Source organism: Tursiops truncatus, chromosome 3, assembly GCF_011762595.2.
Source record: "Tursiops truncatus isolate mTurTru1 chromosome 3, mTurTru1.mat.Y, whole genome shotgun sequence".
NCBI classification, from domain to species: Eukaryota; Metazoa; Chordata; class Mammalia; order Artiodactyla; family Delphinidae; genus Tursiops; species Tursiops truncatus.
In genome coordinates this window covers 40,800,824-40,825,887 of record NC_047036.1, presented here as the reverse complement: position 1 = coordinate 40,825,887, position 25,064 = coordinate 40,800,824, and the positions used below count along the sequence as shown (strand labels likewise).

Genomic DNA, 25,064 nt, shown 5'->3' with positions numbered 1-25,064 from the left:
GGTACTATACATAGAAAATCCTAAAGATGCCACCAGAAAACTACTAGAACTAACCAATGAATTTGGTAACACTGCAGGATACGAAATTAATGCACAGAAATCTCTGGCGTTCTTACACACCAACAACCAAAAATGAGAAAGAGAAATTAAGGAAACAATCCCATTTACCATCACAACAAAAAGAATAAAATACCTTGGAATAAACCTGCATAAGGAGGTGAAAGACTTGTACTCAGAAAACTATAAAACACTGATGAAAGAAATCAAAGATGGGCTTCCCCGGTGGCGTGTGGTTGAGAGTCCACCTGCCGGTGCAGGGGACACGGGTTCGTGCCCCGGTCAGGGAAGATCCCACATGCCACGGAGCGCCTGGGCCCGTGAGCCATAGCCACTGAGCTTGCGCATCCGGAGCCTGTGCTCCACAATGGGAGAGGCCACAACAGTGAGAGGCCTGCATACCGCAAAAAAGAAAAAAAAAATCAAAGATGACATAGACAGATGGAGAAATATACCATGCTATTGGATTGGAAGAATCAATATTGTGAAAATGACTATACTACCCAAAGCAATCTAGAGATTCAGTGTAATCCCTACCAAACTACCAATGGCGTTCTTCACAGAATTAGAAAAATTTTACAATTCATATGGAAACACAAAAGGCCCCAAATACTAAAAAACAATCTTGAGAAAGAAAAATGGAGTTGGAGGAATCAGGCTCCCCGACTTCAAACTATACCACAAAGCTACAGTAATCAAGACAGTATGGTACTGGTACAAAAACAGAAATATAGATCACTGGAACAGGATAGAAAGCCCAGAGATAAACCCACACACATATGATCACCTTATTTTTGAGAAAGGAGGCAAGAATATACAATGGAGAAAAGACAGCCTCTTCAATAAGTGGTGCTGGGAAAACTGGACAGCTACATGTAAAAGAATGAAATTAGAACATTCCCTAACACCATACACAGAAATAAACTCAAAATGGATTAAAGACCTAAATGCAAGGCCAGACACTATAAAACTCTTAGAGGAAATCATAGGCAGAACACTCTTTTACATAAGTCACAGCAAGATCCTTTTTTACCCACCTCCTAGAGAAATGGAAATAAAAACAAAAATAAACAAATGGGACCTAATGAAACTTAAAAGCTTTTGCACAGCAAAGGAAACCATATGTAAGACGAAAAGACAATCCTCAGAATGGGAGAAAATATTTGAAAATGAAGCAACTGACAAAGGATTAATCTCCAAAATTTACAAGCAGCTCATGCAGCTCAATATCAAAAAAACAAACAACCCAATCCAAAAATGGGCAGAAGACCTGAATAGATATTTCTCCAAAGAAGATAAACAGATTGCCAACAAACACATGAAAAGATGCTCAACATCACTAATCATTAGAGAAATGCAAATCAAAACTACAATGAGGTACCACCTCACACCGGTCAGAATGGCCATCATCAGAAAATCTAGAAACAATAAATGCTGGAAAGGGTGTAGTGAAAAAGGAACCCTCCCTCACTGTTCGTGGGGATGTAAATTGATACAGTCAGTATGGAAAACACTATGGAGGTTCCTTAGAAAGCTAAAAATAGAACTGCCATATTACCCAGCAATCCCACTACTGGGCATTTATTTACCCTAAGAAAACCATAATTCCAAAAGTCATGTACCACAGTGTTCACTGCAGCACTATTTACAATAGCCAGGACATGGAACCAACCTAAATGTCCATCAACAGATAAATGGATAAAGAAGCTGTGGCACATATACACAGTGGAATATTACTCAGCCATAAAAAGAAACGAAATTGGGTTATTTGTAGTGAGGTGGATGGACCTAGAGACTGTCACACAGAGTGAAGAAAGTCAGAAAGAGAAAAACAAATACTGTATTCTAACGCATATATATGGAATCTGAAAAAAAAAAAAAAGGTACTGATGAACCTAGTTCCAGGGCAGGAATAAAGATGTAGACATACAGAACAGACTTGATGACACAGGGTGGGAAAGGAAAGCTGGGGTGAAGTGAGAGTAGCATCGACATATATACACTACTAAATGTAAAACAGTTAGCTAGTGGGAAGCAGCAGCGTAGCACAGGGAGATCAGCTCAGTGCTTTGCGATGACCTAGAGAGGTGGGATAGGGAGGATGGGAGGGAGGCTCAAGAGGGAGAGGATATGGGGACATATATATGCATATGGCTGATTCACTTTAATATACAACAGAAACTAACACAGTATTGTGAAGCAATTACACTCCAATAAAGACCTATTTAAAAAACAAAACAAATGAGACATGAACGAAATTTCCATAGACTTTTCATAATAACATTCTATCTTTTAAAAATATTCACCTAAAGATTTTTTAAATTGAACAGTGTATTAGTTCCAGATGTACAACATAATGATTTGATATTTACATATACTGTGAAATGATCAGCAGAAATAAGTCGAGTTAACACCGCCACCATAGTTACAAATCCTTTTTCTTACGATAAGAACTTTTAAGTTTTACTCTCTTAGCAACTTTCAAACATGCAATATAGTGTTAACAAAGTCACAATGCCATACCTGGCCCAAGGCTTGCAGGATCTTAGTTCGCCGACCAGGGATCAAACCTGGGCGGGCCCCCAGTAGTGAAAGCACTGAGTCCTAACCATGGGACAGCCAGGGAATTCCCAAAGAGGTTTTAACTTTAAAATATTTTGGGGCTTCCCTGGTGGCGCAGTGCTTGAGAGTCTGCCTGCCGATGCAGGGGACACGGGTTCGTGCCCTGGTCTGGGAAGATCCCACATGCCACGGAGCGGCTAGGCCCGTGAGCCATGGCCACTGAGCCTGCGCATCTGGAGCCTGTGCTCCGAAACGGGAGAGGCCACAACAGTGAGAGGCCCGCGTACCGCAAAAAAAAAAAAAAAAAAAAATGGGCAGAAGACCTAAATAGACATTTCTCCAAAGAAGACATACAGATGGCCAACAGGCACAGGAAATGATGCTCAAAATCACTAGTTATTAGAGAAATGCAAAATCAAAACTACAATGTGGTATCATCTCACACCAGTCAGAATGGCCATCATTAAAAAGTCTATAAAATAATAAATGCTGGAGAGGGTGTGAAGAAAAAGGAACCCTCCTACTCCTACACTGTTCGTGGGAATGTAAATTGGTACAGCCATTATGGAAAACAATATGGAAGTTGCTTAAAAAACTGAAAATAGCGTTACCATACGATCCAGCAAGCCCACTCCTGGGCATATATCTGAAGAAAACGCTAATTCCAAAAGATAATGCACCCCAATGTTCGTAACAGTATTATTTACCATAGCCAAGACACGGAATCAACCTAAAAGTCCACTGATGAATGGATAAAGAAGATGTGGCGTGCGTGCGCGCGCGCGCGCGCGCGCACACACACACACACATATATATATACACAATGGAATATTACTCAGCCATAAAAAAGAATGAAATAATGTCATTTGCAGCAACATGGATGGACCCAGAGATTATCATACTGAGTAACTCAGATAGAGAAAGACAAATACCATATGACATCACTTATACGTGGAATCTAAGAAAATGATACAAATGAGCTTATTTAGAAAACAGAAATAAACTCACAGACATAGAAACCAAACTTACGGTTACCAAAGGGGAAAGGGAGGGAGGGATAAATTAGGAATTTGGGATCAACAGATACATACTACTATATATAAAACAGATAAACAACAAGGACCTACTGTATAGCACAGACAACTATATTCATTACCTTGTAATAACATATAATGAAAAAGAATCGATATATATGTATAACTGAATCACTGCTGTACATCTGAAACACTGTAAATAACTATATTTCAATTTTTAAGAAAGGATTAAAAAAGATAAAGTCTGTAATATGTAATACTATTGTTCAATATAAGGAAAAAGGACACATCATAAAATGAAAAAAAGTCATCATTTTTCCAGTAATCTATAAAATCATTGCCCATGATGCTTACATTTAAAACCCAAATACTTATTTCATAAGGAAAACAAAAATCTAAAATGCTATCCTGCTTAAGGAGATGCTGCTATGAAATATTTTAAATTTTCTATACTATTGCATAATCAAATGAGCCCACAGATGTTTAGTGAGAATCTAAGTTCTGTGTTATACTGTGAAAGCAAAAAGGTGAAGAAAATAGTTCCTTCTCTCAAAGAACTTAAGACTATTGGGAAACACAGACAAGGAAATAGGCAATCATAATGAAGCACAACTATTACTAGAAAGAGGTAAGACATAAGAACAAGGCACTCTAAGACCACACAGAATTGGTATTTAACCTAAGCCTGTGAATTCAAATAGTGCTCCTTAGAGAAAGTGATGGTTGAAGTGCCACCTGAAGGATAAATAGACCTTAAATGGGCAAAGGGTGTTGAGGTGGAGTAAGGGAAGGAAAGGACAGAGGGGAAAGCAGAAGAAACAGTCTAAGCAGACAGAACCGTAATCACATAGGAGAGAGTAAGAGAGCATACAAATGCCAGGAGACAGGGATAGCAAGTAGTTCAGAAACACCAAAATATAATTTGTATATGGCTGGAGATTGGGCCAGAAGGGAACTGAGGAGAGGATGAGTGCCAAAAAATGAACAGAAGATGTGAGCAGGGAATATGAAGGCCTCTGTGGCATGTTGAGAAGTTTGGACTTTATCCTCCAGGCAACATGGAGAACAAATTAATACCAATGGCAAGCAGACCAGTTAGGAGGCTGGACGATAGTAACTGCAGTTGCAGTAAGGATGGAATTGAATGAGAGTTAGGAAAATGAATACTAGGATTGAACGACATTGATAGGAGGCCTAAGAGAGGGAGGAGACAAGAATGATACATAGGTTTCTGGCTCAGATAACTGGCTGGGTGTTGGTGACAGTAACTAAGAGGGAGAATGAATGAAGTGGTGGAAGAGATGATCATTATCAAATTGTTTCAGATATGCTGTGATTAAGATGCCTGTGGAAAATCCAAGTGGTTAGTTCTAAAGGTCTAGAATTCAAGAAAAAGATGCAGAGTCATATCTTAGATGGAAAGTAGGTCCTAAAGTCAGTGTGTTAGGCAAAAACTGCAAACAGTAAAAATTATCTTTGGAAATTCGTTAGGAAGCCCTTTCACCTCACAGTGGAGACCCACATACCATCTCTTAATAAGCCAGTCCTCTAGCACTGGGACAAACTGCTGTTTCTTTGGTTGAGTACTAAATGATCACTAAGTAGAACATGAAAGATCCAACTTGAATTTTTAAATGCTTTTAAAACATTTTCTACTCTTATCTTCCATGTATATGGGTTGACTTTCTTCTGTGAACAGTGTATATGATGCCAATGAACTATATACATTTAAGCTTTCATATAAATAGATGGTAACTGAAGTCACATTAGATAATGAGATACAGGAAGAGTGTACTAGTTTCCTATTGCTGCTGTAACAAATTACCACAAAGTTGGTGGATTAAAACAACACAAATTTACTCTCTTACAGTTTTGGAGGTCAGAAGTCCAAAATGAGTCTCACAGGGCTAATATCAATGTGTCAGCAAGGCTGGTTCCTTCCGAAGGTGCCAGGGGAGAATCTGTTCCTTGTCTTTTCCAGCTCTTACAGGCTGCCTTACCATGTGGTCAAATCACTCTGGTCTCTGCCTCCACGGTGACATTTCCTTCTCCTCTGACTCCTCCTGTGTCTTTCTTATGTGAACCATTTTGATTACATCAGGCCCAATAGGATAAATTCCCATCTCAAGAGCCTCAATTTAATCATACCTAGAAAGTCACTTTTGCATCCAAGGTAATAGTAATATTCACATGTTCTGGGGATTAAGACGTGGACATTTTGGGGACTTCCCTGGTGGCACAATGGTTAAGACTCCACGCTCCCAATGCAGGGGGCCTGGGTTCGATCACTTGTCAGGGAACTAGATCCCACATGCATGCCGCAACTAAGAGTTCGCATGCCACAACTAAGGAGCCCACCTGCCACAACTAAGGAGCCCATGTGCCGCAACTAAGGAGCCAGCAAGCTGCAACTAAGAAGGCCATATGCCGCAACTAAGGACCAAGCAAGCTGCAACTAAGACCCAGTGCAACCTAAATAAATAAATATTAAAAAAAAAAAGACATGGAGATTTTAGGCCAAATGGGTATCATTCAGCCTATCACAGAGAGTATGCAAAGAATAAAGGTATTGGTAGTTCTTCAACTGAATGGTGAGTCCACGTCAATTCATTTTGCCATTATGCTTCCTAACATAAATATATGTTACATACATTCATGTGTATATAAAATATATAATGTAAAACACTTTTATAAAAGTAAAGAACTATAAATCAAACTCTGAGAAACACTAGCAGTTCAAGGAATGGACATGGGCATTCAAAGGGAACTGAGGAGGAAAGCCAAAATAGATAGATGGGCATTCAAAGGGAACTGAGGAGGAAAGCCAAAATAGAAGTGAAAGGAAGAATCTTTCAAGAATGAGAAAGTCATCCTTTTGGATTGCAACGGTCATGTAAGATAAGTACTGAGAAGAGTCTATTCATTTAGCAACAGGTTCACTGTCGACCTTGATGAAAGCTATTTCAGTGGAATGGTGGATACAAAAATAGATTACACTGAGCTGAGGAGTGCATGGGAGGTCACGATCTGGAAAAAGCCAGGTGCAGATAAATCTTTTACATACTAGTGAATAAAATACTGTAAATAAACAGACAAAATCTAAGATGCTCTAATAATCCAGGAAGAGGAACTAGAATATAGGTAAGACTTATGAAAGGAGCGGGGAAAAGAGGTAGGGAAGAAAGAAAGGAATAAAAACTAAAAGAAAGAAGCCACAAAAGAAAGAATAATAATGATGATGTTAATGATGATGATAATTTTGTTGTTACAATTTATTAGGCCTTAGCATATGCTGCACACTGCCCCAAGCACTTTATATACTTTATGAAACAGATTATTATGTCCAATTTACAGAACATAAAACAGGCACAAAGTAGACACAGAGCAAGAAATGTCAGAGGTGGCACTCAAATGTCGGTAGTTGACTCTAAAACATGTGCTCCTAACTACTGTATTAACTGATGTGACGGCGCCAATACAGTATTTCAAGTATGAAAAAGCTAAGAATGGCAGAATTAGCCAGAAGCTAATTAGCTAAGAAACTAAGAATTAGCCTGGCAGCATGGCTAATATCGGGAGTTAAAAGAAAATCTCTGGAAAGCATTTCTTCCCAAAGCTAGAGTCAAGGACACTAAGTAAAGAGATTTTAAGGGAGTTGGCCACATCAACAGTTTGAACTCAAAACCAAAAGATTAAATTGGGGACCAAAATAAAAACTTGAGCCCTAAAGAGGGGCCATTTACAAGCAGTAACTAAGATGTACTTAAACCATTAACTTCAGCAGCAGCAGAATACCAATGTTTTAAGTCTCAACTAAAGGAAAAGAAAACTGAAATTTGTGAAATAACCCCAGATGCACACTGTATCCATACCACTACTAACTATGCACTAACATGGTATGCTGAAACACATTAATAAGATGGACAACAAGGCTACCACCAAGGTAATCAGAGAAGACAGTGGGACCGGAGCAAGAGCCTAAAAGATAGCAGTAAAGGGGTTTCCCTGGTGGCGCAGTGGTTGAGTCCACCTGCCGATGCAGGGGACGCGGGTTCGTGCCCCGGTCCGGGAGGATCCCGCATGCCGCGGAGCGGCTGGGCCCGTGAGCCATGGCCGCTAAGCCTACGCGTCTGGAGCCTGTGCTCCGTGGCGGAAGAGGCCACAGCGCTGAGAAGCCCGCGTACCGCAAAAAAAAAAAAAAAAGATAGCAGTAGAAAAAAGTTCTCATAACTACCATTAAATCATTTAGACAGTGTCAGTGAAAGGAAAATATATGCTCACCCAGAGAATGAGATCAACTAGGTTACTGGCCACTAGTACCTGTTACATTCAAATTCAAAGAAAACTCTGTAGGTTGACCTTTGTCTGCTGGGATGTTACAGTCACTGGTCAACTGGTACACAATTCGGGAGTATTATGCCATCATGAATTCTTTAAACATGGAATTGTTCTCTTCCCTAGAGAACTTCTATTATTATTTACAGTTGAATGAGTTGTAAGACCTCAGTGTCCTGATCCTTTGTCATGTCCTTCAGAATATTGGTGAATAAAGCAAATTCTAATAAATATAAGTTATTTACAACCCTAGGAATAGATTAAACTATAATTATCAATAGACCATCTAAAATGAGATCATTCACTTTCATGAAACGAAATAACATACATAAAGCAATTACCACAGTGCCTAAGTGTTCAATAAATTATAGATATTAGAATTCTTAGGACAATCCCTGGTGGTCCAGTGGTTACGACTCTGCACTCCCAATGCAGGGAGCCCAGGTTCGATCCCTGGTCGGGGAACTAAAATCCCACATACTGAAACTAAGTCTGCACACCACAACTACTGAGCCTACAAGCCGCAACCAGAGAAGCCCATGCACCACAATGAAGACCCAGTATAGCCAAAAATAAATAAATTAATTAAAATGTTAAAAAATAAAAACTTTAAAAAATAAATTAAAAGAATTCTTATTAGCAACTCCCCTCTCCCCAAAAAAGGTTGCAGAGACTCCTGAGTTATAAGGAAGTCTATAACCGATACCTTTGGTGCTCACATTACATTCCTTTGACCCATTTTTCTTTTCAGCCACAGCTACAGAAGCTCAGACTCGGGTCATCATCCAGTATCCCACCTGAAGTGAACTCATTATGCCTGAGGGTCTTCAGGAGCACTAGTATAGCTCAGAGTACAGAAGAGCTAACACCTCCAACCAAAGGGAAATGAGAACCAGTAGATAAATGTTCAAGCCTTCCGCTTTCAAATGGATAATACTGAAAGGCATTCTGTATGCTTAGGAGATTCCAGTGGAACTGAGCCTCCTACTGCTTGCTCACTGCAGCAATCTCAATTATCACCCTTTTTCCTTCCTTCCCAGTCTCACTCCAGAGCTCCTCACTTCTAGTTCCTATGTCAACTCTCAAATAAACCACCTATACCCATGTCTTGGTCTCATACTCTTCTTTGGGAAATGCCAATCTAAGACAAAGCCCACGCACAAGATCCTAAGAAATGATCACCTATCCTTGGATTGAACACTTTTACCCTAACACATTCATCCTCAAAGCAGATGCTCCAAAGGCATACATCCTATCAAAGTGTAGAATTGCAGTCTTGGAGACTAGAAAAGAACTACAAGCATTTACTGAATGAGTGAGCAAACTTAGCAAGCAAAATCCCAGAGTTAAGAAACAGGTAAGAGATCAGTCTATACAATATATACAAACATTATTTGTTCCCTAAAGATATTGCAATATAAAATATTCCTGGTTCTTGGGACTTCCCTGGTAGCACAGTGGTTAAGAATTCGCCTGCCAATGCAGGGGACACGGGTTCGATCCCTGGTCCGGGAAGATCCCACATGCCACAGAGCAACTAAGCCCACGCGCCACAACTACTGAGCCTGTGCTCTATCTAGAGCCCACACGCCTAGAGCTTGTGCTCTGCAACGAGAAGCCATCTCAATGGGAAGCCCTCGCACAGCAATGAAGAGTAGCCCCCTCTCGCAGCAACTACAGAAAGCCTGCGCACAGCAACAAAGACCCAACGCAGCCAAAAAATAAAAAATAAATGAATAAATAAAATATTCTTGGTTCTTAATTTTTGTTCAAGGGGCCCAGCTTTCATTACAACCAACTTCCAGAGTTTCTATAACCTATATGCATATGATACAACAGCATAACTACAATTACAAACAATGACTATATCACAGTAAACCCTTAGTCTGTTTAATCTTACTCAACTGAGTATTCCCCCAAGATTTTTTTTTTATAAATTATTTTATTTATTTATTTTTGGCTGCATTGGGTCTTCGTTGCTGCGTGCACACTTTCTCTAGTTGCGGCAAGCGGGAGGCTACTCTTCGTTGTGGTGCGTGGGCTTCTCATTGTGGTGGCTTCTCTTGTTGCGGAGCACACGGGCTCTAGGCGTGTGGGCTTCAGTGGTTGTGGCATGCGGGGTCAGTAGTTGTGGCTCACGGGCTCTAGAGCGCAGGCTTAGTAGCTGTGGCATACGGGCTTAGCTGCTCCACAGCATATGGGATCCTCCCAGACCAGGGCTTGAACCCGTGTCCCCTGCATTGGAAGGCGGGCTCTTAACCACTGCGCCACCAGGGAAGCCCTCCCCCAAGATTTTTAAAGTTTGGTACCAAAGAAAGGGTTTTTCAGTCCCTCCCTCATGATAAAGCTATGAGATATAAGCCTGAAAAAAACTTCAGTTTTTCAGTGTTAAATAGCTGAACACTATTGTGTTCCAACAGCTATGATATCTGCCACATCAAAAAAAACAAGCTGAAGTAGTAGCTGACAAATGGCAGAGACAAATTAGAGAGAGAACCTAGTAGCTTTCTAGCTCTGATCCCTGGGACCAGTTAGCAGTACCCTTGCCCTTTTCATTGCTTGATAATACCAATATAAACCAATTCCATCTTCTTGTCTATGCTAGTCATTTGAGTTTCTAGGTTTCTGTCACTTGCAACTGAGAACGGTCTAACACAAGAGCTAGTATAAACAAAACGTCGTATAAGATCTAATGCTCTCTATGCAAGGGCTACAAAAGCCTGGGATCCATGAATCCCCTGGAAATGTAACTCTTGATTTTATATATTTGAGTGTATACACCTCTAGAAGGAAGTCACCAAAACTTCCATCAGTTACTCAAAATAAATGTCTGACTCCTACATCCTCTCAAAGAAATTAAGATTTATTTGTTGGTGGTCTAAAACAGTGACTCAATGTATTTTTCTGCCCATTTACATGGGCAACAAATTTCCATCTTTTATTAAATGTCATAATTTTCAACCAAATGCACATGTATTTTCTTTTAAACCCTTTCTCTGGCCCATTTCTAAGTTTCTTCCTCCTACCACAGTTGAGAATCAATGGTTTAGAATCTGATTCTATGAAGAACTTTTTGGGGGGTCACCTTTCAGATTTTTTAAACCTATTCAGATGTACTAAAATGCAAGAAATATTAGAATTTAGCTTTTAAATAATTCATCCTAGGCTGGCTGGCCCTGGTAAGATGTAGTAAGCACACTCTATCCTGTCTCTCCCACTGAATACAACCATAAATTCTGGACACGATGCTTGGAAAAGCTATTTGAACACTGAAAAGTAAATAGCAAGCAGATCAGGGAAGATTACCAGAATTCAAAGTATCAGTCAACCAGAGACGAGTTTACCATATTTTTTCCCTCCAGTAGCCCTTGCCTGAACTTAATACAACTGGAAACCTAGAAATGAGCACTTCTGAAGGAGAAGCATTCTGTCCCAAGAAGCTAGAAGGGGAACTAACAGAAATGTCTGAGTGGGAAATCACCCATTTTTTTCTCTTTTCTTTGTTTTCTCGTGCACCAAATGGTAGGCAATCCTATGGCTTCCATACATGGAAACCTGCAAGAGCCAAAAACTAGAGGGAAGGAAACCTTCTTCTCCATTCATTGAAGTTGTGATTTTAAGAAGGTAGGACCAACACCTACTGCTTTTTTGGTTTTTTTCTCTCTCTGTCCTCCCATCCCTTAGCCCCTGATGCAAACGTAACTGTAGGACTGCACTACAAAACAAGGTAGCAAGAGCCACAAGTTCCTAGACGGAAACTAAAAAGGGAAACCCCATGGAATCGGGTCTTCAGAACATAATGGAATTAAACTAGAAATCAGAAACAGAAAGATGAGAGGAAAAATCTCCAAATTCTTGGAAATTAAAACACTTCTAAATAATCCATGTATCAAAAAGGAAGTCTGGAGGGAAATAAGATATTTTGAACCCAAAGATAATAAAATACAACATATCAAAATTTGTGGGATGGAACTAAAGCAATTCAAAAAAAAACAGAAGATGAAGAAGTCCTTCCTAGCTCATTTTGAGTCCAGTATTATACCGATATCAAAACAAAAATACAACAAAAAAAGAAAACTACAACCAATATCCTTCATAAATATAGATGTAAAAATCCTCAACAAAGTATTAGCAAATCAGACACAGAAGTATACAAAAAGAATTAAATAACACAACCAAGTGGGATTTATCCTGAGAATGCAAGGCTGCTTCAGTTATTTGAAAAATCAACATAATTCAACATACTGACAGGCTAAAAAAGAAAAACCATAATAATATATCAACTGATACAGAAAGGCATTAGATAAAATATAACATCCATTCATGATTAAAACCTATTAGCAATCTAGGAGTAGAAACTTCCTCAATCTGATAAAAGGCATTTCTACCAAAAAAATCTTTAGCTAACATTATATTTAACGGTGAAAAACTGAAAGCTTTCCCTTAAGATCAGTAAATGGCAAGAATGTCTACTGTCACCACCCTTGTTTAACACTTCTGGAAACCAAAAAGAAACAAAGGTATAGAGATTGGACAGAATAAATAAACTGTCCCTATTCACATACTACATGATTACCTACTTAAAAAATCCCCAAGAATCTACAAAATACATAAAGAACTAACAAATGAATATAGCAAGGTTGCCTACAAAGTCAAACACACAAAAATCAGTCCTATTTCTATATATGGCAATGTACAATTACAAACTGAAATTTTAAAAACAAGGCTATTTACCACAGCTCCCCCAAATTGAGATACGTAGGCATAAATCTAACAGAACATACAGGATCTGCAGATTCAAAACTACAAAACACTGATGAAAGAAATCAATAAATAAATGAAGAGACGTCCATATATATAGACTGGAAGGTTCAGCATAGTAAAAATGACAACTCTCCTCAAATTAATCTATAGATCTAAAACAACACCAATCAAAACCTCAGGTGGATTTTTCAAAGATATGGATAAAAATAATTCTAAAATTTAGACAAAAAGGCAAAGGAACTAGAATAGCTAAAAAAATTTTGAAAAACAGTATGAAATTGGAAAAATCACAACTCCTCAATTACATTAACTATAAAGCTATAGTAATCAAGGCTATGTGGTATTGGCAAATGGATTTAGATAAATGGAACAGACCCAGACAAATACAATCAACTGATTGGGCTTCCCTGGTGGCGCAGTGGTTGGGAGTCTGCCTGCCGATGCAGGGGACACGGGTTCGTGCCCCGGTCCGGGAAGATCCCACATGCCGCGAAGTGGCTGGGCCCGTGAGCCATGGCCGCTGAGCCTGTGCATCCGGAGCCTGTGCTCCGCAACGGGAGAGGCCACAACAGTGAGAGGCCCACGTACCGCAAAAGGGAAAAAAAAAAAAAAAATATATATATATATATAGTCAACTGATTACTGACAAAGGTCCAAAAGCAATTCAGTGGTAAAAGAATAGTCTTTACAATAAATGGGGTTGGAACAAATATATGTCCATTTGCAAAAAAAAATTAAGCTCAACTTAAATCTCACACTTTATATAAAAATTCACTCAATATGGATCACAGATCTGAATAAAAAGATTTCAAAACTTCAAGAAGAAAATAGAGGAAAAAAATCTTCATATCCTGGGGTTAGGCAAAGAGTTCTCTGATATGACAACAAAAGTACAATCCATAAGAGAAAAAAACTGATGAACTTTATCAATATTAAAAACTTTTACTCTCTGAAAGATACTGTTAAAAGAATGAAAAGAAAAGCTACAGATGGGGAGAAAATATTTGCAAACTACATATCTAACAAAGGTCTTATATCCAGAATATTTTAAGAACTCTCAAAGCTCAACAATAAGAAAATAAACAACCCAACTTAAAAACTGGCAAAAGACATAACAAACACTTCACCTCAATATTATTAGCCATTAGAGAAATACATATTAAAACCACATGAGTTATCCATGATGGAAATGCAAATCAAAACCACCAGATACCACTTCATACTCACTAGGATGGTTATAATAAAGATGGTAATAACGAGTGTTGGCAAGATTGTGAAGCCAATGGAACCCTCATTCACTGCTGGTGGGAATGTAAAGTGGTGCAGACACTTTGAAAAGAGTCTGGCAGTTACTCAGAGGGCTAAACACAGAGTTATCATATTGTCCAGCAATTCAACTCCTCCGTATATACCCAAAAGAGTGAAAACCTGTGTCACACAAAAACTTGTACACAAATGTTCACAGAATGTTATTCATACTAGCCAAAAGGTGAAAACACACCCACTGTCCATCAACTTGTGGATAAAGTGTGATATGTCCATTCAACAGAACATTATTCATCAATAAAAAGGAATCAAGTATTGATACATGCTACAACTTGGTTAAACCTTGAAAACATTAAGAGAAGCCAGTCACAAAAGATCACATATGATTCTCTTTGTATGAAATGTCCAGAGTAGGCAAACCTAAAAGACAGAAAGCAGATTGGTGGTTGCCTAGGGCTAGGGGAAGGGAGAAACAGGGAGTGACAGCTAATGAGCACAGGATTTTTTCTTGGAGTGATGGAAATGTTCTAAAATTGATTTTGAATGGTTGCACAACTCTGTGAATATACTAAAAACCATCAAATCATATATTTTATATGAATGAATTATATGGTAATTATATCTCAATAAAGTTGTTATAAAAAACACAATGAATTATTATTAGACACCAATTAAAATGGCTAAATTTAAAAATACTGACAATACCAATGTTAATAAGGATGCAGAGCAACTAAATTTCCAAACATTGCTGCTGGAAAAGCAAAACGGTATGACTACTCTGAAAAATAGTTTTGCAGTACCTTATAAAGTTGAAGTATATTACCTACGGCCCAGAAATCTTCCTCCTGGGTATCTACTCTAGAGAAATGAAATCATGTTTACATAAAATCCTGTACACAGATGTTTAAAGTGGCTCTATTTACCACGGTCAAAAACTGGACAAAGGGCTTCCCTGGTGGCACAGTGGTTAAGAACCCCTGCCAATGCAGGGGACACAAGTTCGAGCCCTGGTCCAGGAAGATCCCACATGCCACAGAGCAACTAAGCCCATGAGCCACAACTACTGAGTATGCACTCTAGAGCCCGCGCACCTAGAGCCCGTGCTCCAAAACGGGAGAAGCCACCACAATGAGGGGCCCATGTACCGCAAAGAAGAGTAGCCCCTGCTCACCGCAACTAGAGAAAGCCCACACATAGCAACCGACCCAACGCAACCAAAAATAATTAATTAATTTAAAAAAAAAAACTGGAAAAAATTGAAATGTTCTTCAAGGGGTAAACGGATAAATAAACTGTGGTATATCCAAACAATGGAATATGATTTAGCAATAAAGAGAATGAACTACTGATACACACAACTTAGAAGAATCTCAAAGGCATTATGCTAAGTGAAAGAAACCAATCTTCACAAGGTTGTATACCATATGGCTCCATTTATATTACAGTCTCAAAATTACAAAACTATGGAGATGAAGAAAAGATTATTTGTTGCCAGAGATTACAGGGGTAAGGAGGGACTCTTTGGGGTGAAGTCCTTTGGTATTCTGTACACTGATTATTGAGATGGTTACACAAATCCATATGTTTGTTAAAATTCTAAAAACTGTTCACCAAAAGGAAAATAGTGGATTTTTCTTTATAATTTTAAAAATTAAAAAATGTTAAATCCAATTGAGAGTCAATAGTCAATATTGAGAGTCAACAGTCAATATTGAGAGTCAATAGCTTTTCTTTAATTTGGTTTAAATTCACTAGACTACCACTTCTGATCATCTCATTTAGTTTAAAATACAGTATATAGTTCAAAGAAAGATACTAAAAAAATGAAATTCATCCTAAGGAGTACCAAGAGGTAATAAATCTGGTCATTAATTAGGGGTAAATAAACTAGACATGCTAAGCCTGGAGCACAGACTCAGAAGGAGAATGACCGATGACAAATGTCTTCAATTATCTGAAGAGCTGACATGTGCACGAGAGTTAGAATTTTTCCATATAATATTAAAGAGAAACTTCATTTACCAGTGAGCCTAAAAATATAGAGGGTTTTCTAGGGCCACCAGTAATTCACCATATATTCCTCAACTGCTAGATGATCAAGAAGCAGGACGTTCTGAAGATTCTTGCATTAAACAAAGGGTCAGACAGGATGATCCAAGAGTTTTCTTCCACCTCAAACATTATATGAACTATAACTTCTACAGTTAACCTACCAAAGTAGAAGACACCAAACATCTAAAAAGGTATCCCTTCCTGCCAAAATATCACCTTTCATTGCATAAAAATATTAAATAGCACTCTAAGTTCCAAATTTTTAAAAAGACCAAATAAATTCAAAATCTTAACAAAAGCCTTGTTAAGACCCAGTTTATTTCTCCAAATCTCATTTGTACTAAGGATATTACAATTAAATTCAAATTACTAATGTCTAATTAAATCTAATTTCATTAGACTTAAAAGACAAAAGTTATAAATTTCATGCAAACTTCTATAAGTATATTGAAGAAATTTCTTGAAAAATAAGTACTCTTTCCACACAAAGGGTGGTAGTCCTCAAAAGAGCCAAAACATCTGTATTCACTTTAAAGCTCATCAAGACAGACTGACATTTTTAGGAGAAGCATATGGCTTGCTGAACAGTCATCTAGAACAGGATCTTTCGTCTAGTAAACCCTATTCAAGGACCATTTACTTATGTATGGAGTGGCTGAATAAAGAAAAGAACATATTTTTAAGTCCTAGAAAACACAAAGAAATAAACTCTTCATCTAGCTTTGTTAAGGATACAGCAAAACACATTAGAAAAGCAGCCAGATCTTTACTCTCAGAGACAGTGCTCTCAACATCTGAAACAATTCTAAGAAATCACTGAAACAAAAGAACTCTAGAAAAGCTTTCTTAGAGAACTATATCCAGCCAAAGACCACCTCCCTAAAAAAGGCATTTCCATTTTAAAGGATAAAACACTTTCTTCTTAAAACTCTGAAGGGCAGAGTTCAACAGCTGCGCTATATTAAACCTGAGCCCTTCCAAAAGGAAGAACAAGAGTCTCTGGAGAGCGAGTAACATGGCCTGCTTTCTCCAAAATTATCAAAATGCCTGCTTTGCCTCAAAGGAAAGTTTCTCCAAGAAAAAGCCTCTATACAATACATGGGTGAAAAACAAAACTTAGATTAGGAAAACATGCAAAAATAGAAGCATTTGTTTCTGGAAATCTCCTCCGCCTAAGGCAAAATGCATTTTGAAGTCCTTCAAGACCAAGCATGGAAACTATTAAACAAAAAAAACCAAAAACAGTAGTTTTCAGCCCTAGCTTCCCTTCAGAATCACTACAGAGCTAGATCTCAACATAAATTTACTGAACCAATATATACTGGGACCAAGGCATCTGAATTATTTATGCACACAGCAAGTGATTTTGATGCACAGCAAGGTTTTAAAAACAACTGAACTGGAGCATGATCCCATAGAGGAAAAATTAAAGTCTAGTGAGTAAAGACAAGGAGGAAAGGTCACATTTGAGCAACTAACTAGTTCTAAAGAACCTAAGGTTGTATACACCTACTAAAATACTCAGTAACAAACAGAAAGAAAATTTGAAACAGAAATTCTGAATTGTTCTCATGCCATTACTTAAAGGACAAAAGTCTTAGAATAGTTTGCTAAAATATCCAAATATTTAGATGAAAGTTGTTATGAAGAATCTGATCACTGCAAAGGTTCCATCAGGGTCTCTGGATACTGCAAACTGAAAAAAAGAAAAGTTATAATAAGAGCTCATGTATTATATGTATTATCTGTCAACCTTTAAAAAGTTCAAGGCTTTGGGCTTCCCTGGTGGCGCAGTGGTTGAGACTCCACCTGCTGATGCAGGGGACACGGGTTCGTGCCCTGGTCCGGGAGGATCCCACATGCCGCGGAGCGGCTGGGCCCGTGAGCCATGGCCGCTGAGCCTGCACGTCCGGAGCCTGTGCTCCGCAGCGGGACAGGCCACAACAGTGAGAGGCCCGTGTACAGGAAAAAAAAAAAAAAAAGTTCAAGGCTTTAATCACAACAAAGTAAATTTCAGCCATTATCAAAGCTTTATTAAGCCTACTTCATTTTACACAAAATTCTACCAGGTTTTACTTGCTTGGTATTCAAATCCATGATAAACGAAAAGTGGCAGTGGAACTGCTAAAGGGGAGCAGACCAGTCAAGGAAGGATACAAAAACACTATTAAAAAGTAGACATGGGACTCCCTGGTGGCGCAGTGGTTGGGAGTCCGCCTGCCGATGTGGGGGCGCGGGTTCGTGCCCCGGTCCGGGAGGATTCCGCGTGCCGCGGATCGGCTGGGCTGGGCCCGTGGGCCGTGGCCGCTGGGCCTGCGCGTCTGGAGCCTGCGCTCCGCAGCGGGAGGGGCCACGGCAGTGAGAGGCCCGCATACCGCCAAAAAAAAAAAAAAAAAAAAGTAGACACAAGAACTCAGAAAGCACAGCAGACACTTGATAGTTTTTAAAGGCAGCAGAATACGGTAACTCTATTTCCTAATGATCACTAGAGTGAAGAAAAAGAAAAATATGTTCAGTATACCTTGTTTAATTCATACCTTACATGTATTTTGTTTAAGAGTGTAAGAAAGTATAATAATCAAGTTACCTATACAAAGTCTCTCATCAAAAATAATTACAAAATTTAGGGGAAAAAATCCTTACCACAAAAATAACCACAAAATCCCCTAATTCCTCAATTGGAGACTCTAGCTGTATAAAAGGAACAATGGAATGAAAGTAAAGAGCATCAGATAGTCTTTTAAATACAGGATACACCTTGAGGGGAGGGACAGACTGGGATTTTGGGACTGACATGTACACACTGCTATATTTAAATAGACAACCAACAAGGACCTACTGTATAGCACAGGGAACTCTGCCCAATATTCTCTAATAACCTAAATGGGAAAAGAATTTGAAAAAGAATAGATATATGTATATGTATAACTGAATCACTTTGCTATACACCTGAAACTAATAGAACATTGTTAAACAACTATACTCCAACACAAAATAAAAAAAAAATATATATATATACCTTGCTAAAAAGAAAACAGAGAAGACACTGAGATTTTAATTTACTATTACCAGACATAATATTTCTCTCTGCAAAAGTCAACATATTCCTTTAAATTGCTAAGTCAGACCATTTCCTAGTAATGTAAACTTAAAATCTGTTTCTTTGTCTGAAAAATGAGAATAAAAACATGTGAGTTGTAGGATTACTGTAAGAAATGGGATAACAAAGGTAACGTCCTTGGCACAGTGGCTAATACACAGTGAGAAATAAATGTTAGCTGCCATTATTAATTTGTACTCAGAATAAACATCATAAAAATGATTCTCAATGTTCACCAAAGGGTATATTTTAGAAGCTTTTCCATTTGAAATGGTCTTATTCTGCATTCACCCCATACCCAGAGACCTCTCTAAAATGTATTATACAGGAATCAATTTGCCCCATCTTTCTTCATTAAGTCCCATGTATTATCAGCTTTTAAAAACTTCATGTAAAGTAGCTTGCACACAGCAAGTCTAATAATCACATTTAGTTACTATTATTCCTAAAGAGCTGTCATGCTCTGTGAGTACCCTTTCTCAAATTAAGTTCATTTCCACCTCTGTTTTAAATTTGAAAACAAAAGAGGAATCAGGACACTTGTCAAAGAAGTGCTTGAGTACAAAAAAAATCTATTTAGGGACTTCCCTGGTGGCACAGTGGTTAAGAATCCACCTGCCAATGCAGGGGACACAGGTTCAACCCCTGGTCCAGGAAGATCCCACATGCCGCAGAGCAACTAAGCCCGTGCGTCACAACTACTGAACCTGAGCTCTAGAGCCCATGAGCCACAACTACTGAGCCCACATGCCACAACTACTGAAGCCTGTGCACCTAGAGCCTGTGCTCCACAACAAGAGAAGGCACCACAATGAGAAGCTCGTGCACCACAACGAAGAGTAGCCTCCACTCACCACAACCAGAGAAAAGCCCGCACGCAGCAACGAAAACTCAACACAGCCAAAAATAAATAAATAAATAAATTTATTAAAGAAAAAAATAACCTGCTCATTTTCAAGTGTGTGTGTGCACGCTCACTTGTGTGTAGAAGAGTCAGTATAGGTTGTTATGCTGAGGCAGCCAACAATCCAAACAACTTTGTGGCTTATAACAAAGTTTGTTTCTGTCACTTTACATTTTATATAACCTATAAGAATCAGCTTCTGCTTTCCTCCATGTTATCTTTATTCCAGGATCTAGGCTGAAAAAAAAGACCCCACCAGGGAAGCAGAGGAAAAAATGACATGGCAAAACATGGGACAGCTCTTGGAGCTTCTGCTTGACATGGTATAACATTCTTGGTTAACATTTCATTGGTCAAGGGACTTTCCTGGTGATCCAATGGTTAAGAATCTGCCTTCCAATGCAGATTACACGGGTTCGATCCCTGGTCCGGAACTAAGATCCCACATGCCACGGGGCAACTAATCCCACGTGCAGCAACTACTGAGCCCGTGTGCCACAACTAGAGAGCCCATGCGCTACAACTACAGAGCCCATGCCCTCTGGAGCCTGTGCATCACAACCAGAGAGAAGCCCATGCACCACAACTAGAGAGAAGCCCATGCACCACAACTAGAGAGGAGCGAGCCCACGCGCCGCAATGAAAGATCCCCCGTGCCACAACTAAGACCCGATGCAGCCATAAATAAATAAATATTAAAAAAAAAAAAATATGGCGGGTAGAGGAGATGGTCCCCTTGAAAAAAAAAAATTCATTGGTCAAAACAAGTCACTTGGCCAATGGAGTGGTGATGTATAATCCTGTCACAGGGAATGGAAATTAATATTATAAATAATAATACCATCTACCACGATATCCACCATCGAGACTAAAGAAAAGAAAAATATTCAGGCTATTCAAACCAATAATAAAATCAGCATTTATTTAGGTATGGTTTACTATGTGCCAAGACATTATTCTAATATTTACTAGTGTTAAAATATTTAAATAAACAAAGATGTCTGCTACTGATGAAAACAGACCAACTAATTATGGGTATTTTTTAATGAGGAAAATAAACAAAACAATGAAACCTATTAGAAAACACATTAGAAACATTGAAAGCTCACAAAACTTGGCTTTGATATGTTCCAGACAGCAAAAAGTAGCTGCCCTTCAGAGGAATTTGTTTATCCAGCTTATCTGAAGCAGAAGCTAACCTACTGATTTTAAATGTCCTAAATGTTTTTCAAATTAGGGCTGAGACAGTTTCTTAGCAAGGTGTAATACACACAGAACTCTTATCAAACTTAGTGCCTCTTACTCATTGAAGGTTCCTACAGACTCATATTCATACTGGCTTATCTAACGCTGAAAAAGGAAACATAGCAACAAAATACAGCCAGAGACTGGAGCACAAAATAGGCCTCACAAAAAGGTCCCAAACACTCAGTCCCCACCAGTATTAATTAACACCCTCTGAAGACCCTAAGGAGCTATATTTGAGGTAAACACAAGACTCAGTCCAATTGAGAAGTGATAGAACAGGGCTAGGTGAGATAAGTATGCATGAATAGGTTAAAGAAAACAAAAACAAAAACACTGTATCAAATGTCCTGAGTCCCAAGTATTGCTATTTTGAAATAGAGTGCCATTTTATCTGATTTTAGATTAATATCCTAAATAGTTAAACTTACCCTGGACAATCCCTTAGGAAAGTCAGGGAAAGTAAGAATAAATGTAGGCCATATATCCGGGGTTGTCCCCCCTCTCTTCAGCCCAGGCAAGTAAGAAGCATGTGGAAACAGACTCACTCTAAAGCAGGATCTCAGCAACTAGATCACCTGAATCAACTACACTGTTTAAACAATTTTTCCTCTTTCTTATGTGTACACATTGTTGGGTTTTTCTGGTTTGCTCTTTGGGTTTTTACAGATATACTAAAGTTAAATTCATAAAAGTTAATGTAGCAGTTAACTGCTTCTTTCCTTCTGCTGATAGTTCCTTTTCTTCAGTATTTATATTTGTTCACTACTCCCTTCTTTATCGAGGGCCTTACTGATTCTATCCCCCCTCATTTCACTGAAGTGATCTGAAATGTCACATCATTTGCAAATATTTTCTAAGCAATAAAATGAATTTTAGATGCAGATGTCCCCAATAATTGGTTCTCTTTCCACGCTCTACCTTTTCAGATCCTCATTCCTCTCAAAACATAATGTGAAGAGAGTGCTTAAGGCCGAAAAGCAAATAATATCTAAGAGAGAAGTGCCATAAATTTCTTTCAAGGTGAAGTGAACAACATAAGCTCCTCGGGTAAAAAAGGTGGTAAAGAAAGCAAATAAATGTATCATTTCACTTGAGCTTAAAATTTGTTTTCCTTGGCTTTTAAGTTTTTTAAAGTCTGAAACAAAGGTCATCTTACATGATTTAAAATTTTATTTTCAAATCTCTTTTAACACATTTGCAAGCAGAAACTCTTTAAATGTGGATAAGTAGTACTAATTAGCAAAGTTTCCAAAATCTAGTATCTTAACTTCGACAACTATAAATTGCTAACAAAATGGCTGTGACTTAGACATACATCCATGTTTTGATTAGCCAGGGACCCTTCAAATTTGTTCTCAGTTCTAGGAATACCATGAACTTCTAGGGAATGCAAAATTAATGCCCATAATATCTAGAAGAATAAGAACTAACCTTGGTCACCTCTATTCTAGACGTAAGTCAACCAGTGGAGCATCTTACCTTAGAGAAATACTCATGTGTAGAACAGTTAACTGTTGTACAAACTTACCTTTCCCCAATCTTACAATTCTTATTTTTCAATGACACTATATTATGTATACATCGCTCTATTATTGCCTTCAAGACTTTTCATAAGCCACTGACATCATCTTTCCCATCCATCATCCACTATTTAAAACCTTAATAAAACTTACCTCCAGAAATCCTTTCTAATTAACTCTAGTTCTAACTCTCTGTATTCCCTTTATGTTTAATATAACACTAAACTAATTAGCGTTTCACTAGACCCTCTTTTCAATTTTTAACCACTCCCATTCCTCCCACCCCTTCATATCTGTCCATCCAGTCTTTCCATCGCTGTTCTAAGCACTCATGTAGAAGATACTGAACATAAGCCCTGGTTAGTATTTATACTAACAAGCTGTGAAAATAGCAATGAAACAAAATAACTCTTCGCAGACAAAAATGCTAGAATGTGTGTGTGCGCGCGCGGGCGCGCGCATGCTGTTGTGTTAGTACTACAACAAAGTCAGGAAAATTCAGAAAAATAGGGAAATGGAGGGTTAAGTAACGAAGTCGAAAAAGAAATCACCATCACAAAAATGCTTCAAGGCAAAACAATGAACGACAACAATCTCTGAATTACTGTATCACTGTGAGGCTTTAATAAAATTCTGGATGGGAAAACTCCCGGCATTACCACCAGTCCTTTAAAAATTACTTTCCAGTACTACTAGCAGTGATATTTTTACTAACGTTGAATTCCAACCGAGTTTTCCTCCCAAGCAGCCTGATAAATAAAACAATCTTTCAGTGCAGAAACCCAATCAATATCACCTAAAGCCGTGGAAGGGGAGGGAGTGATTTAACCCTCCAGTAAAGACTGGAGTGATGGGCAAACAGGTAAAAAAATGGAGGGGTGCGGAAAGTGGGGAGAAAAATGAGTGAGACTCCGCCCCCTCTCTCTCTCTGGGGGTTCGGCTCTTAGCTCCGGAGACAGCCCCACTCCGCAGACCCCTCACAGCAGCAGTCCAAGTTCCAAGAAACCAGAGGTACTCCTCCCCCCTCCCCGCATTCACGCCCCCGCTGGCCTAGCCAAGCTTCCCCAGGTCGCAGCTAGTCCCAAATCCGCCCGCCCTCTCCCGTGCAAAGGGTCAGCAGAGGACGTTTTCCCGAGGCCTTCTCCGGGACCCAGCAGCAGAGACCTCCGCAAAAGTGGAGAGACCCGAGAAGCTTGAAGAAGGCTCACAATGCTGTTACCTGGTAGGAACCTTGGAAACGGAAACGGCAGCTACAGCCGCTGCCCTTCTCCCCCGCAACGCTTGCCTCAGCGCCACTGACATTGAGACCGCCGCCATCTTGCTGTAGGCAAACACTAGGACGGATCACCGCAAGGGACAAACTTCCTTCGTTTTCAAGCCAACGGAACCGCAATGCAACGGAGTGGGTGTTTTGGGTTAATTTTATTCTTGTTTGGTGTTTTGTTAAATAATGGAGTTTAGAAAAGAGGTGAAACGTTTGGTTGAAAGAGATAAGAAGGAAAGTGGACGGAAGAAAAATGCAGAAGTGCATTAAGTGTAAAGATCGTCCTCATAGAGTAAAATCCTTTTTTGTTGTTAAGGACTGGTTACTTAGCAGTTAATGAAGAGACCAAAAGAAAACACTTGAAAGTTTAAACACCTGCAACTCATAATTTTTTCAAAGGACTCAATATTTAGGGCTGAGCCCACTGGAAGAGCCAGAGGGCTCGTTGGGTTCTTGAGAACCTTAAGTAGTACTTTTCCAAAGTGTTGCCAGATTAAGTTTGCAAGACCTCAGGAAAGGACTGTATTCAGTTTGGTGTTCTGTAGTTGATAGTTATAATGATCATATTTTCCAAATGAAAAATCTAGACACATGGCCTGGCAAAGGATTATTTTTTGACGTGTGTATTTATATGACAAACTAACGGAACATAATATTTTATATCGCCCTTTTCCCAGTAAATCCTGAATGTGTGATCATAATCCATAGATACCAGACATATAAAACAAAAATTATCTTCTGAGGCGATTGTTGGAAACATGTTTGTATTGTGGGCTACTGACCTTAAGAACAATGATTAACTGTGGATTATAAAATGAAAAGCAGACTACTTTGTGGGGTTTGTTATTTAAAAGATTTCTTTTTTTAAGAGTTAGAACGTTGCTGCTTTTAAAATTAAGCAAGTTAAAACATAACCTTTATTAAAAGAATAGGATTAACAGGAGGATGGGGAATGCCT

General features: G+C 38.8%; 1 protein-coding gene across 1 annotated transcript in view; it reads right to left on the bottom strand.

Moving 5' to 3' along the window:
- NDUFS4 (NADH:ubiquinone oxidoreductase subunit S4) overlaps window positions 1–24,206 on the bottom strand; it is a 119,493-nt gene extending 95,287 nt beyond the window's left edge. Inside the window, exon 1 of the mRNA XM_019930048.3 lies at window positions 24,062–24,206. Within this exon, the coding sequence (XP_019785607.1) occupies window positions 24,062–24,159 (98 nt within the window). The 5' untranslated portion in view covers window positions 24,160–24,206. The remainder of the gene's footprint in view (window positions 1–24,061) is intronic.
- Window positions 24,207–25,064: the final 858 nt, after the last annotated feature.